The following is a 12,681-nucleotide window of genomic DNA, read 5'->3' as shown; positions in this document are numbered from 1 at the left end:
CAGCTCTTCAGTCATTAACCCATACCTCGACCGCCGGAGCCACTACCAGTCTGTCTACCTTCCTTCCCCAAACCGCTATTGTGCGAACCCGGAACGTGACTCCACATTCACTCAAGGCCTAAAGGCCCACAAGAGTGACTTCGACATGGAACAGCCTGTCTCAGTGCTACGACAGCGCGCCACATCCTTCAACCCGGAAGCAGCAGCTTTCAGTCCAATATTCGGCGATTCGTCTCCGCAAGATGTTGCGCTAGCGCCGGCTACATCACCGCCACCTCTGCGCGACTTCGACTACACATTCGCAATGGCGCCGATGTTCAATTGTGAGCCTTCTCCGTCTCCTTCTATATGTCCACAACTGACTATAGAACACCAGACTCGCCCTTCCACGACGTCGCCAGTGCGCGTTCACTGTACTGCAGGGATCCACTCACGTCAGTGCCGGTTCGCTTGGAGGATATCCTGTCTCCAGACGTGCAAGCCCTGGTGAAGAAGCTGGAAAGTAAGCAGACCCACGAGACAATCTACTTTCTTGTGCTGGGAATGCACTGCATGGCGTGACTGTACTAATGTGTACAGAGCAACCCGATGTGGAAGAAATCCGAGCACCGCAGACGCCGAGACCAGCAGCAGCACCAGTCGCAGAGGCCAATCGTACCCCAACACCTAGATTGCCTCCATTCACGTTCCCTGAACCTACTCCGGAGCCTCAGCCAGACTTCACTCTAGTCGGCATCAGCGAGCTGAGCGCGGGGCTTGGTCTTCCGTCCGTGAAAGCCGATGCCAGTGGAGACGCTTCTACAACTGCGTCTCACGAGTCTCGAGCACATCCCGGTGCACTGTATGGTAAGCTAATTGGATGGGCACTGGAAAAGCCTCTGACCGCCAAAGGCCTTGCAGACTTTCTACAGAAGCAGGACACAGCCACTCCCACCAAACCGCCGGCTCTATCATCGGTCACTCCCACCAAAACTGTTCCTCAGACGACAGAGACAACTCCCAAGAAGTCGCCACCGCGCTTAGCCAAACCCAAGGACACGTCCACTCCGCGCTGCGTCGCCGCACCAGCACCCAACGAGACCATCACGACCCCCAAAGGCCCATCCGCGCAGCACCAGCATCGCCGCAGCTCAGTATCCACCACCTCGCACCACCTACACAGCCGCATGCCCTCGCACCGCCGCTTCCCCCGCCGCGCCTCGCGCACAAAGCGCATGGACCAAGGCCCCATGCCCTCCTCTGCCGACATCTACCCCGACGACGCACACCCCCCACTGCCCACCCACGAACACGCACACCCGTGCTACCCGCCCGCCACCCCCATCATCGCCAACCCGTTTAACTGGCCCCCGCCCGCACAAGCCTACGCGCCCGAACCTCCGCCCTCGCTCGCCGACATGCACGCAGCGGACACAGACGTGCTGGCGCTCATCCACGAGATGCCGCAGCCGAGCCTGTGCACGCTGGTCCGGCTGGGAAATAGTCACGATCTGCGCGCAACGGGTGCGGTGGGCTCGCGCCATGCTTTGGACGGCGATGCGAGGGCGCTATCGCCTGCGCAGCGGGATGGGAGTCGCTACGGCATTCGGTTCTGGGGGATTGGGTACGGAGACTCGTGGGAGGTTGGTGTGGCGGGGACGTTCGAGCAGAGCGAACAGTTTCGCGTGAGGCCGAGGGAGCATGAGGGGTGGGGCGGGCGGCAGTGGGCGCGCGTGCGGGGATGGGGGGCTTGATGTTGGTGATGGGAGGGAGACGCTGGGTTCGTCGGTACGATGGGCTCAGGGTGTTGTCGGCGGTTGCGCGGTGTGGTGCGGGATGGTGCTGGGAGTTGGGTTCTGCATCGCACCGCGCGGTGGCGTAGATGCACATAGACGGTGGGTATCTTTATACATCTCTAACACTTAGCCTCAACAGCTCCGTCGCGGCCCTGGCGCCGCCTTTACGCATTCAACGGACCACCAGTACTCTTCCACATATTTATGGGCAGTGACGATTCGAGGCCACTTACGCATCGGGTCGTGATTCTAATGCATGGAGACACCCCGGCGTGCAGGAAGAGCGATATGGATACAATGACATCACACGATGGTAGGTTGTCAACGGCACTCCGTCCACATCCTCGTGCTTTGTCAAGCGGTGTCAGATCTGCGGTGCCCAGGTACAGCAGATTCGAGTACTGCGAGAACAGCTCGGCCGTCGTCTTGGGTGTAGGGAACATCTTCGACTGCGCCTGCCACATCTCAGGCAAGAATCCGAAGATACCGAACCAACGGTCTCGGATTTCGGTCGCCTTGCGTTCTTTGGTAGCGCTAGTCACCATGCCCAGTGGAACGCCCAGACCGTCTTGAGCTGCTTCTGCAAGGAACCAGCGCTGAGCGTGGACGGCTCAACACTGCGTGTAAGTCGCCCCAAATTCGCCGTCGTCGCGATTGGATGTCGTAATCGGTTGCCCTAACCACTTGTAGAAGATCGAGTTGTTGTGGTGCCACATCGATTCCACGCCATCGAGCAACCGCGAGAGCCTAATCGAGTATGGAGGAGCGTGGACGATCGGATCAGCTCGTGGAAGCTTTGCTTCTCGCAGTGTCCACACGCGCGACTACCATGGCCGAGTGACGAGCCAGCGGACACGGTCCATGACCGCGAGCTAGTTCCGGTGAAGTATGTATCGACGGGTGCGTTCGCCGTGTACAACCGAGGTGATGATAGGGTAAGTGTAAAGGTGATCGCCTTTGGCCATGTCGTCCAGTATATCTAGGGTATGTAGGAAGATGTCGGACTGACACTGGGCCGCGAAAATATCAGCTGCATGCTGACGGAGAGATTCGAAGCCTTTCTGCTCCAGTAGGTACGTGGGAGACATGGAGCCTCCCTACTGATATAACCTCCACTTCTCTGGTGTCATATTTGGAAACTTGGAAGGGCGCTCCATCAACGTCGATGTGCTTCGTGCTATATCGGTCACCCCACATGTAGGAGAGTACTTCAAAGTATGGCTCGTCATCCAACGATATGACCTGAAGCTTGACTCGGATAGGCTCATCGCCTGCACCTTGGCGCAGTTGTAGTATCCGGATGGTGGAGCGGTTGAGATCTATCCATGGTGTTTCCATTTTCGTGTTTATTTTCTCCCAACCCAGATCGACAGGCTGTACATGCTTTCTGCTTCGCTTCGCTGGAGGCGAGAAGGGTCGTGTTAGCGAGCCTATGTCACATGGGATCTTGTCCATGCTGAGTGCAGAAATGTGACTTTTAGACTTGCAGGGAAGGAGTTTGTTGATCAAATGTCAACCTGATCAGTAAGGGGACCGTCTCCAGACACGATGATTGCATGCAATCAGGTGTTGGAGAGTAGGGAGCAAGGCTAGATAGCTGCAGAGCCTTACACGCGCCGTACTGGCCATCAGCTTCAGCCTCGCGCATGTCGCGGGTCGCAGTCTCATCTGCCATCCAATGACGACACAGCATGCCTTTCACCAGTATGGTGGGCGTTACGTGCCTTGTAGCTCGACGTTCTGGCGATGAGGCTGCGGAGGGAGATGCTGAGAACTGTGCTACATTGCGCTCGCTGCGAGCAATTTTACAAGACGAGCGCGATCAATAATGTTGTCGCATGAAGGATAGTGCGTAAGTTCCGTGAGGCGCATTAATGCCATGTACCAGTACCTAGGCGACCCCACTCGTTTGTCAGCAGTGCGAACTCCATCGTGGCCTCCACAACCACCATGTCTGACTTCGCCGGCAGCATTAGCATTAATTTGCTACTTCTTGCCGATCCTTCTTCTGTACAGGAAGCGTGAGACTCATGAAACGCTCTGATGATCTGCAGCTTGGCAAGCAGCGGAGATTGGCAGACCATGGTGAGGTCGGGTGAAGTACGAAATTTTACCAAGAAAGAAGGCTGCGAGAAGCAGTCATGTCAGACCTAAGGTTCGGTCTCCTGCAGGATTACGACGATACAAGTCGGCCTTTCAAGCATATCGCATCTCCAGTGTTCCGATTGCGAAGATGCTTTCGTCGAACGGTCGAAGAGGGAGATCAACGTACATTTTATCTCGCTAGTAAGACGCTCCCTTGGTCAAGTGCTGGACAATTAGGGCGAGCCCCGGCGCAGCTGGTCGGCAAAGCGTTTACTGCAACTATGTCATCCGCATCAATGACCGCATTGAAAATTCGGGACAAGGTATCACTGGGAAAAGAAGTGCTGGATATTTCTTACCAATATCCTCTAGGCAGCTGGGATCGTTTCACTGAAAATTTCCCGAACTTCGATTGGCTGGGTGTAAGAAGGACCAGGTCTACAGGGTTCGGTTCCATATCCCTGTCCCATTTAACGATATCATTGAACACCTTGTTCAGGACACGAAAGAGCCATTGGAGAGTCACGTTCCACTCTTCACATGTGTACGGCTTGTACATAAACGATGCGTGTCGGAATCGAGGTGAAGGCAACTGCGGGGGTAGATCCTACAATTGCATAACATTTTTGGTACGGGGCTTTCGGTAACACGCTGCATTCCCCTAATTTAATATCGAATTCGGTGATGTCTCTTGTGAGGGGTAGTGCTGTTGTCTGATTGGATAGGTGGGTTCACATACAAACAGCTGACTTCTCACTTCACGCGGTTCTTCACCCTAACGACACCAAAATGACGACAACTTCCGCACGCAAAAGAGCTGGAAAGCGTGCAACCAACGCACTCGGTAAGTTGGGCACGTTCGCCTGCAAAAGCGCATTCTGGGTATGCTGCAGTCCTTGCATCTTGTGCGCCCTATGTTACATCAAGCCCAACCCACGGAGAACAAGCTGCGTTGTTAATTCTCAGCCACCTCTACGACCCACAACACCCGAGCCTCGTCTGCGGCCACTTACCATGCCAGTCATGGAGATGCAAGACGATCAGAAGACTTTTGACCAGTCACAATCGCCATTCATCAGTAGGCTTCCTCTGGAGATACGGCGCATGATATACCTTGAGATGCTAGGTGGTGTCACTGTAAGGCTCAGAACAGCCGATGGAAAGCCTGTAGCTCAGCGCTACCTGTGCGACAGCGATCTCAAGGAGCCACTGTATCCACGCCGGGTCGAGCTCGAGCTCGCACTCGCTGTGTTGAGGACTTGTCGCCAGATGTAAGATGAGCTTTCCTGCGCTGCAGATGGCTAGCTGACTTTTCACAGATACTCTGAAGCGATTGAGTACCTGTATGCCTCCAACACCTTCTCCTTGGCTACTTGGGATGATGACTACCCAACCATCGACTACATGTCCTACTATTTCCTGCCACAGCGACTGATTCAAGTCCAAGACTTACGTATCGACTGGGAATTAGACAGCTTCTACTTCAGTCGCCACGACGGGATCACCGCGGACCAGCTCCAGTTCGCAGCGTGGAAGAACTCTTGGGCCGCCCTACCAGTCATGACAGGTCTTCGGAAGCTGCATGTCACCATCTGGTTTAGATGGCGCGACATGATCGATTGCTACGAGGAGATTTGGGAGCCCAACGAGAGAGCACTACTGGAGCCTGTTGGATCGGTCACAGCGCCGAGGAGTTTCGTCCTTGTGTTGCCAGATCGCAGATGCTCAATTGATATCGACATGGGAGACTCAGCATGTGTTCTCGAGCTACCGAAATAGACAGTCATTATTGACGGTCTCGAACTGGCGCCGGCTATGACGATATGAAAGGGTACCTACCGAGGCAAAGTGAATCTTGGCCTCTCACAGCCAAATCCCGCATTACCTATACCTATGGAGACTATCAGCTCGGCTGAGAAGACCAACTGGGTGACTGACGCCGGGAAGGATTCGCCCAGAAGACCTCAAGCTCAGCTCGGCAGGTACACACCATTGGGCCATCACTGTCTACCACCAACGTCCGAATCTCACTCCATCATTACGCAACGTGCGCTGCAACGTGCAACTTGGCACGAGGTTGGCACTTGGCGCTCTAGCCGCCTTCGCACAGCTCCCAACCTTCTCAATCGACTCGTCCAGTTTTCCGTCAGCCTCGTTCCAACACTAAGGAATTCCGTCTAGGGTAGTTCTCCCACGTGCAGAAGATACGGTGACCATCTGGATGGCGCTGCTGGCCCGCGTTCCATGTGGCTACGCTCTACAGCGGAGTACCAGACAGATAAGAAGGCCCGGTCGCCAGTCAAATTAACCTGCAGGGACGATCTATCGCTCAGTCTTCAATTATTTGGGCTTCAAAATCTCGAAATGCGCTCATTCGTAGCTTCTTCACTCGTGCTGGGTCTTGCCTCAGCTGCCGTCTTGCCTCGTGCTGGCGATCACTACCCCGAGAAGCATGGCAGCAAGCACAATCACACCAAGCTCAACGTCCAGGTTGGCGACAGGCCCTACTTCCTGATCGACGACATGGACGAGGGCTCGCTGAAGGACAAGCTCGAGAGCTGTTCAGAAGGCCCTTTCGCGCCTTCTGACTTCGTTTTCGCACATCGTGGCGCCTCCCTCCAGTATCCCGAGCATACTTATGCCGCCTATAGCGCCGCTCGTCGCCAGGGCGCCGGTGTCATTGAATGCGATGTTGCCTTCACAAAGGACAAGCAGCTTGTCTGCCGTCATGCGCAGTGTGATTTGCACACGACAACTAACATCCTCAACACCACGCTCGCATCCAAGTGCACCACACCCTTCACCCCAGCGAACAGCACTGCCCTTGCTTCGGCCAAGTGCTGCACCTCTGACCTCACACTCGCTGAGTACCAGACGCTGTGCGGAAAGCAAGACGGCTTCAATCCCAACGGCACCACGGTTAAGCAATACATGGATGGCACCCCGTATTTCCGCACTGATCTGTACTCCTCCGGCTGCCCCAAGATTGTCACATTAGACGAGTACATCGACATCGTCGACGGCTGGAATCTGAAATTCACCGCCGAGCTGAAAACGCCCGAGGTACCCATGCCCTTCGACGGCTACACACAAGAGCAGTACGCCCAGGACATGATTGATGCGTTCAAGAGCAAAGGTATCGCTCCCGAGCGCGTTTGGCCGCAGAGTTTCCTCCCGAGCGATATCTTCTACTGGATCGATAACGAGCCCGAGTTTGGCAAGCAGGCCGTGTATCTCGACGAGCGCGTCGACACACCTGCCGGGTATGAGAATGCTACTGCGTCTCTGCCCGCGCTCGCAGCGCGCGGCGTCAAGATCATGGCGCCCGCTATGTTTGCGCTGACCAAGGTCGACAATGCCACGGGCCAGATCGTGCCGAGCGAGTATGCGATCGCGGCCAAGGAGAACAACCTCGAGATCGTGGCCTGGAGTTTCGAGCGCTCGGGGTGGCTGCAAATCGGTGGTGGCGGATACTACTACGACTACGTGAAGAGCGTCATCAACAAGGACGGAGACATGTACACGGTGCTGGACGTACTGGCCCGGCAAGTTGGTATTAAGGCTATGTTCAGCGACTGGCCGGCTACAGTCACATACTATGCGAGCTGCTTTGGCCTGTAGATCTAATGCCTATTGAGAGGGTTGCCAATACATAGATATGTAATGTATTGGAGAATGACCATCATATCTGCTCTGCAGCTTGCACTATGATAGGAGCTACGATCTTCAGACTATGCTCCGGGGCAGAGGTCCCGCAACCATATTTCACTTTGCAATACTGTAAATGATGAGTGGTGATCATTGGCGATCACTCCAGTCCACACTAACGATTCTTACATGCGAAAGGTCCGCTCCACAAACCGCTAGGGCTGCTCCACGGCTCCGCCAGGTATCCGTAATCGTACCGCGGAAGCACCCATATCCCTCTCGACATTGCAGCTCGCATACGGCAGTGTAAGCTCGAACCCGTCTTGCGGTGCCCGCAGCTTCACCTTCTTGACAGGCTCCATAATCGCAGCCTCGAGCTCGAGCCAACTGCTCTCCCATATCCCCTGCGCGCTAGGATCCACCAGCGTCACTTTGAGACTTTGCAACCCCTTCATACTAGCCATTATACTCCATCCTTTCTCCCAATTCTCCGTGTCCTCGCGGTACGCCAATTTGTTGGATCCAATCCGGCGGAGATAGGGGAGTGCACGGATCGTCCAGCGCAGACGGAGGTGGCGGATGGAATCGAGGCGAGACTGCGGGATCCGTTTGGGCAGAGCGAGGAGATGGGTTGTGTGGAGGAGTGCGAAGGTGTGGACGCTATACAGGTAATGTATGCACTCCGAATAGCTGTTCTGATTAGCATGCTGATTACCAATACAGGACTTGAGTGATTGACTGAGAGAACAGTGAGGGGACATACAAGCGTCGACAGCTCCTATTCAATCCCAACTGCCCGACTTGAAGCTGGGGGAGGGACGTCTCGAGCACCGACCCAGCAACCACCACACGGCATGTACAAGTGCCGATGTGTTCCCGCGTGCAGATGAAGTTTCCAAACTTGGTTTCTCGCCGGCCTAGCTTGTCTTTCTTCTCGCCAATCGTGAGGTGTATTGTCTCGCTCTCATACAAGTATCCATATACCATTTGTCGGACCTCCAGCGGCAACTTTGCAAAAAACGTGCTCTGCCATTGGAAATTCGTACGCCTGTCTAATTCAGGGTCCGGGACAGACGTCAGACTGATCGCACTCTTACGGGGCCTGAGCAATTGGCTTTCCTTGGGAATTGGGGGCGTAGTTGAGGGCCCGGCCTTGATGTGAAAGGTTGTGCGTTCGTTGGGTTTGTCTTTGGGGTTCGTTGATGGTGTGTGGCGGGCGTCTGAGTTGGATCGTTGGCTAGGGTCTTCTGAACGGATATCTGACGGTTCCCAGCGGGGCGTCGCTTGTGAGAATACGCTTTTCAATCTTGCTTTCATCCTGGTCTATTCTTTCCTTCAATGGTTGAGTAGAAGCGACTGTACGCACGCAGACAGATAGAATTCAAATGAATGTAACAGACCGGGGCGTCAGGGTTTGGGAGGCAACCTTTATCAAGCTGCAAAATTTTGGGCGTGCACGCTGACGAGTTGTACTCGGGTTGGACAGAGTGCAACGGGTGGTACAGGGATCGGCGCTGTTGCCGGGTAAGTGTTGGCCCTGAACTCGGTCTGGGGTTCGTGGGGTGGAGCAAGACTGTGGGGTCGGACGGAATAAATCAGGCCGTGTACTTCGTACCTGCGCTGGCATGTGAGCTTAGCCAACACCTGCTGGAAGAGGCTCAACTTGCTTTACTATGTATACATTGCCGTGGTATCTTGGGCAACTTGAGCGATCCAGTGACGGTTAGTGAGCAGACTGAGCGTTTCGCATTGTGTCACCTTGCGAGGAAGGTCGACCTGTGAAATCCGACTTCAGCCAAGATTGTGAAGTGGAACCGCCGGATACTTTCGTAATAATTCGCTCAAATAAGAGGAGCAGTTGAAAAGCTGCGCCAAGAACTTGGAGATGTATAGCCATCAACGGATTGCAACTACGCCTTTGTGGCTTCGGAACCCAGCGTCTACATTCATTGATGATTTTGGCCGGTCCCAAAGAGGTTTGTGATTACGCATGTTAGGAGTAGAGTCTTTGCATGAGAAGAATGCGAGACAAGTGTGTTGACGGGATGCGGTGATAGGAATAGATGTGGAACGTGGAAAGAAAGAGGGAAGGTGTCGAAGGCACGCAGGAGCGTCTGTGCAGAGGTCCTTCTACAAAGACGCTGTCAGGCGTGGAAGATGATGTAATGTCACGTGACCACTCTGTACGAACGGCTGCGTCTCTCGCCAAACAAACGTCCTAGGCGCACTTTGCCTACCTTTTATTGATCAAGAGCCCAGTCATTCAAACATCGAAGTGGCTACCCCGGGCTTTGCTGATTTTTCAAATCGTTGAGCTGCTCAAGTCAACTTGCTTGAGTTGCAGAGGCTCTGGCAGCTAGCAACCAGACACACACATCTTCAAGCCGCGGGCGATGGACCAGTGCGCTTCATTGCAGGTCTCTAGTCATTGATGAAGAACCAACTGTAAAAGGCGCAGTCGCTCCATTCAGCACATGAGCACGCTCTCCCAGCCCTTGCCATGGCGATTCAAGTAGGTGTCTGATTTGTCGAACGAGGCTATTGGCCTCCTGCGCGCGATATGATATGACTTGCTTATAAATATTCTCTACCTCCCAACACCACACTCCAATACGATCCAGCGAGGACCCAGCGCATGCACAGCACAGCGACGTATCCAAAAGAGAAACTCCATCATCAGATATCCGCACTACACCCACGTCACGCGGCAGCGGCCTTTGTCTCGCCCGCACTTTTGGCCTGCTGCTCCCTCTGTAGCTCTAGATTGAGCGGCCGCTTCGGGTCGTAGCCGACCTGTTTGACGATGCCGAGGCCTTTCGTGCGGCCCTCGCGGAAGAGGATGCGGTCGCCGACAGTGAGATACTCGGGTCGTTGTACGAACCTGAACGCGACCTGGGCCCTGTCACCGGTGCGGATGTACTGGCGGTCGATGTCGATGATGGCGCAGGTCTGCGACACGGGCCCCACGTGCAGCATCGCCTGGTACTTGGTCTTGATGGTGGTGGCGTGCGACAGGATCAGGACCTCGGCGACGAAGTCGCGGTAGACTTTTGGCTGGGGGATGATGCCCGTCTTCTCGTCGGGCTTGTCCGACTTGTGCAGCACGACCATGCCTTTGCGGACGTCTTTCCGCCGTACGTTGCGCAGCGCAAGGCTGGCGGACTGGCCGGCGGAGCAGCCCGGCACTTGGATTCGCTTTCGCTCAATGGACCGCACCTTGGTTGTGGTAAATTGGCCGAGGCCGTCGGGTCCGACGAGGATAGTGTCGCCAGTGTGGATCTCGCCGGACTTGACCACGCCAGACACGACGGTACCAACAAAGGGCACGGAGAAGGTGTCGTTGACGTGGAACTCGAGAGGCAGCGAGCTGTCGTAGTTGCCGTGATGCGGCAGCACGTTCAGGAAGGTGCGCACGAGGTCGAGGTTGAAGCCCGTCACGTTGGACACCTGAAAGATGGGGCAGATGCGCCGAGAGACGAACTGGGTAGCGGTGTTGATGCACTCCTCCCTGTTCTTGATGAAGACGGGGATCTTGCGCGCGCCAGGCGACTTCAGAATCTTGCTCAGCTGGGTCATGGTCTGCTCGAGGATCTGGGGCGGGCAGATGTCGACTTTGGTGATGACGACCATGACTGGGACGTTGAGCGCCAAGGCGATGCCGAGGTGCTCCTTGCTCATGCCCACGAGACCGTTGTTGGCAGCGACCATCAGCAGGCAGTAGTTGGGCTCGCTGGACAGGAGGCCGAAAACGGTAGTGCGCAGGTAGCGCTCGTGGCCGGCCAGATCAGTGAAGCTGATGACTTTCGCCTGCAACGGTTAGCAGCAGCGCGTCTAGACGTGGAACCCGTACGTACAGCGCGACGCCCAATCTCCTCCCAGGTCAGCTTGCGGCCAGCGGTGGTCGAGACGACGACGTCGCTCTTGCTGTCGAAGCCCATAATCTCCATGCCGACGGAGCTGGTGCGCCCGCTCTCGATCTCGTGCTTGTGGCGGAACAGGTTGACGCGCGCCTTTCCGCGGCCGTCGTCGAGCCCGCCCTTGACCAGCACGCCCAGCATGGTGCTCTTGCCGGCGTCGACATTGCCAACGACGGCGATGCGCGTCTCAATGACCTCGTCCACGTCGTGCGGGCGGTGTCTGACGATCAGCTTGCCGCTGAGGCCCGTGTCTTTTGCGTCGCGGGGGCCGACCTCGACGTCGCCGCCGACATTCCGCGTCATGAGGACCTTGTAGTCGGCCTGGATGAGCTCGCCGACGGCCCCGATGCGCTCGAGGGCAGCGTCCCAGTCGGCGCGGGCGAATTCCATGCTCTCACCCGTGTCTTCAAGCCCGACGTCAAACAGCACCTCGCCGTGGCCCTCGGCCAGGCGCTCCGCCACGTGCTCGCCCAGCGCGGCGACATTCTCCTCGGCGGGGCCGGTTAGCAGCGTCCTCAGGCGGACGTGTGGCTTGGCGTCGTCAGTCAGGCCGAGCTCGTCGAGGATGCTCAGCTCGTCGTGGTCCTCGAGCGTGGCCGCCGCCTGTCCGGGCCGTCGCAGCGCCTGCTGCTTCTGCACGTAGTCGGCGAACTCGGAGAGGGCCTGCTGAGTCAGCTACATCCAGCGAGTGGGCGCCACGGCACTGACCGACTCGCCCTTGCGACGCTCGACGGGGTTCGATTTGGGTGCGTATCGCGAGCCCATGGCGGTGTGAGTGTGGCGCACTACGCCGTGTGTGCTATGTGTCGATGTCAAGTCGTACAGGCGTCGCGCCGTAGTAATACGTCGTGTCGTAATCGGGCGTGGTGCTGTGAATGTTCCATGAGATGTCGTGGCCCGGTCGCTGAAAGCCGCACAGGAAGTGAACTGCAGCGTGCTGGTCCGTTGAGCTGGTCTTTTGTGCTGGTCTGTTGTGCTGGTCTTTTGTGCTGGTCAGTTGTGCTGGCCAATTGTGCTGGTCAATTGCCCCGGACGCAGCTGGTATTTAGAGTGAAGCTCCGAGTCATGGGCCGATGACGCTTCGAACATGACCACCGCGGACCACCACGTACCACCACGAACCACCGCGAACAAGGGCCGCGACTGGACTCACCACCCACGGTGCATCGTTATTGGTCACATGACCCAATTGTTGACTGGACGCCTGCATCATGGCCGTGCACTCGTCATCGTATTGAAGCTGTATGCTGCTGGCC

General features: G+C 56.2%; 5 protein-coding genes across 5 annotated transcripts; 3 read left to right on the top strand and 2 right to left on the bottom strand.

Moving 5' to 3' along the window:
• The first annotated feature begins 330 nt into the window (after positions 1-330).
• Positions 331-1,836, top strand: M421DRAFT_175659 (uncharacterized protein). The gene has a single exon (XM_033587830.1). It carries the CDS (start codon positions 570-572, stop codon positions 1,731-1,733), a length of 1,164 nt encoding a protein of 387 aa, XP_033448048.1. The 5' UTR covers positions 331-569; the 3' UTR covers positions 1,734-1,836.
• A 3,053-nt stretch (positions 1,837-4,889) lies between these two features.
• M421DRAFT_65081 (uncharacterized protein) lies at positions 4,890-5,639 on the top strand (the record flags this gene model as incomplete). Its single annotated transcript, XM_033596217.1, has 2 exons — positions 4,890-5,131; positions 5,180-5,639. The coding sequence occupies 2 exons, from the start codon at positions 4,890-4,892 to the stop codon at positions 5,637-5,639; spliced, it is 702 nt and encodes a 233-aa protein (XP_033448047.1).
• Positions 5,640-6,081: 442 nt separating this feature from the next.
• On the top strand, positions 6,082-7,481 carry M421DRAFT_101703 (glycerophosphoryl diester phosphodiesterase family protein; the record flags this gene model as incomplete). Its single annotated transcript, XM_033586672.1, has 2 exons — positions 6,082-6,097; positions 6,241-7,481. The coding sequence occupies 2 exons, from the start codon at positions 6,082-6,084 to the stop codon at positions 7,479-7,481; spliced, it is 1,257 nt and encodes a 418-aa protein (XP_033448046.1).
• Positions 7,482-7,747: 266 nt separating this feature from the next.
• On the bottom strand, positions 7,748-8,783 carry M421DRAFT_22295 (uncharacterized protein; the record flags this gene model as incomplete). The annotated part of the gene is made up of 2 exons (XM_033588326.1): positions 7,748-8,198; positions 8,272-8,783. Coding segments are annotated over 2 exons (963 nt in total), but the record flags the coding sequence as incomplete, so codon positions are not given.
• A 1,023-nt stretch (positions 8,784-9,806) lies between these two features.
• On the bottom strand, positions 9,807-12,351 carry M421DRAFT_175504 (GTP-binding protein 1). Its single transcript, XM_033587829.1, has 3 exons — positions 12,134-12,351; positions 11,363-12,088; positions 9,807-11,315 (listed from the first exon to the last, which is right to left on the bottom strand). The coding sequence occupies exons 1-3, from the start codon at positions 12,188-12,190 to the stop codon at positions 10,209-10,211; spliced, it is 1,890 nt and encodes a 629-aa protein (XP_033448044.1). The 5' UTR covers positions 12,191-12,351; the 3' UTR covers positions 9,807-10,208.
• Positions 12,352-12,681: the final 330 nt, after the last annotated feature.

Source organism: Didymella exigua, assembly GCF_010094145.1.
Source record: "Didymella exigua CBS 183.55 unplaced genomic scaffold M421scaffold_16, whole genome shotgun sequence".
NCBI lineage: Eukaryota > Fungi > Ascomycota > Dothideomycetes > Pleosporales > Didymellaceae > Didymella > Didymella exigua.
The sequence above is the reverse complement of the archived record's forward strand: the minus strand, read 5'-3'. Positions and strand labels throughout refer to the sequence as shown.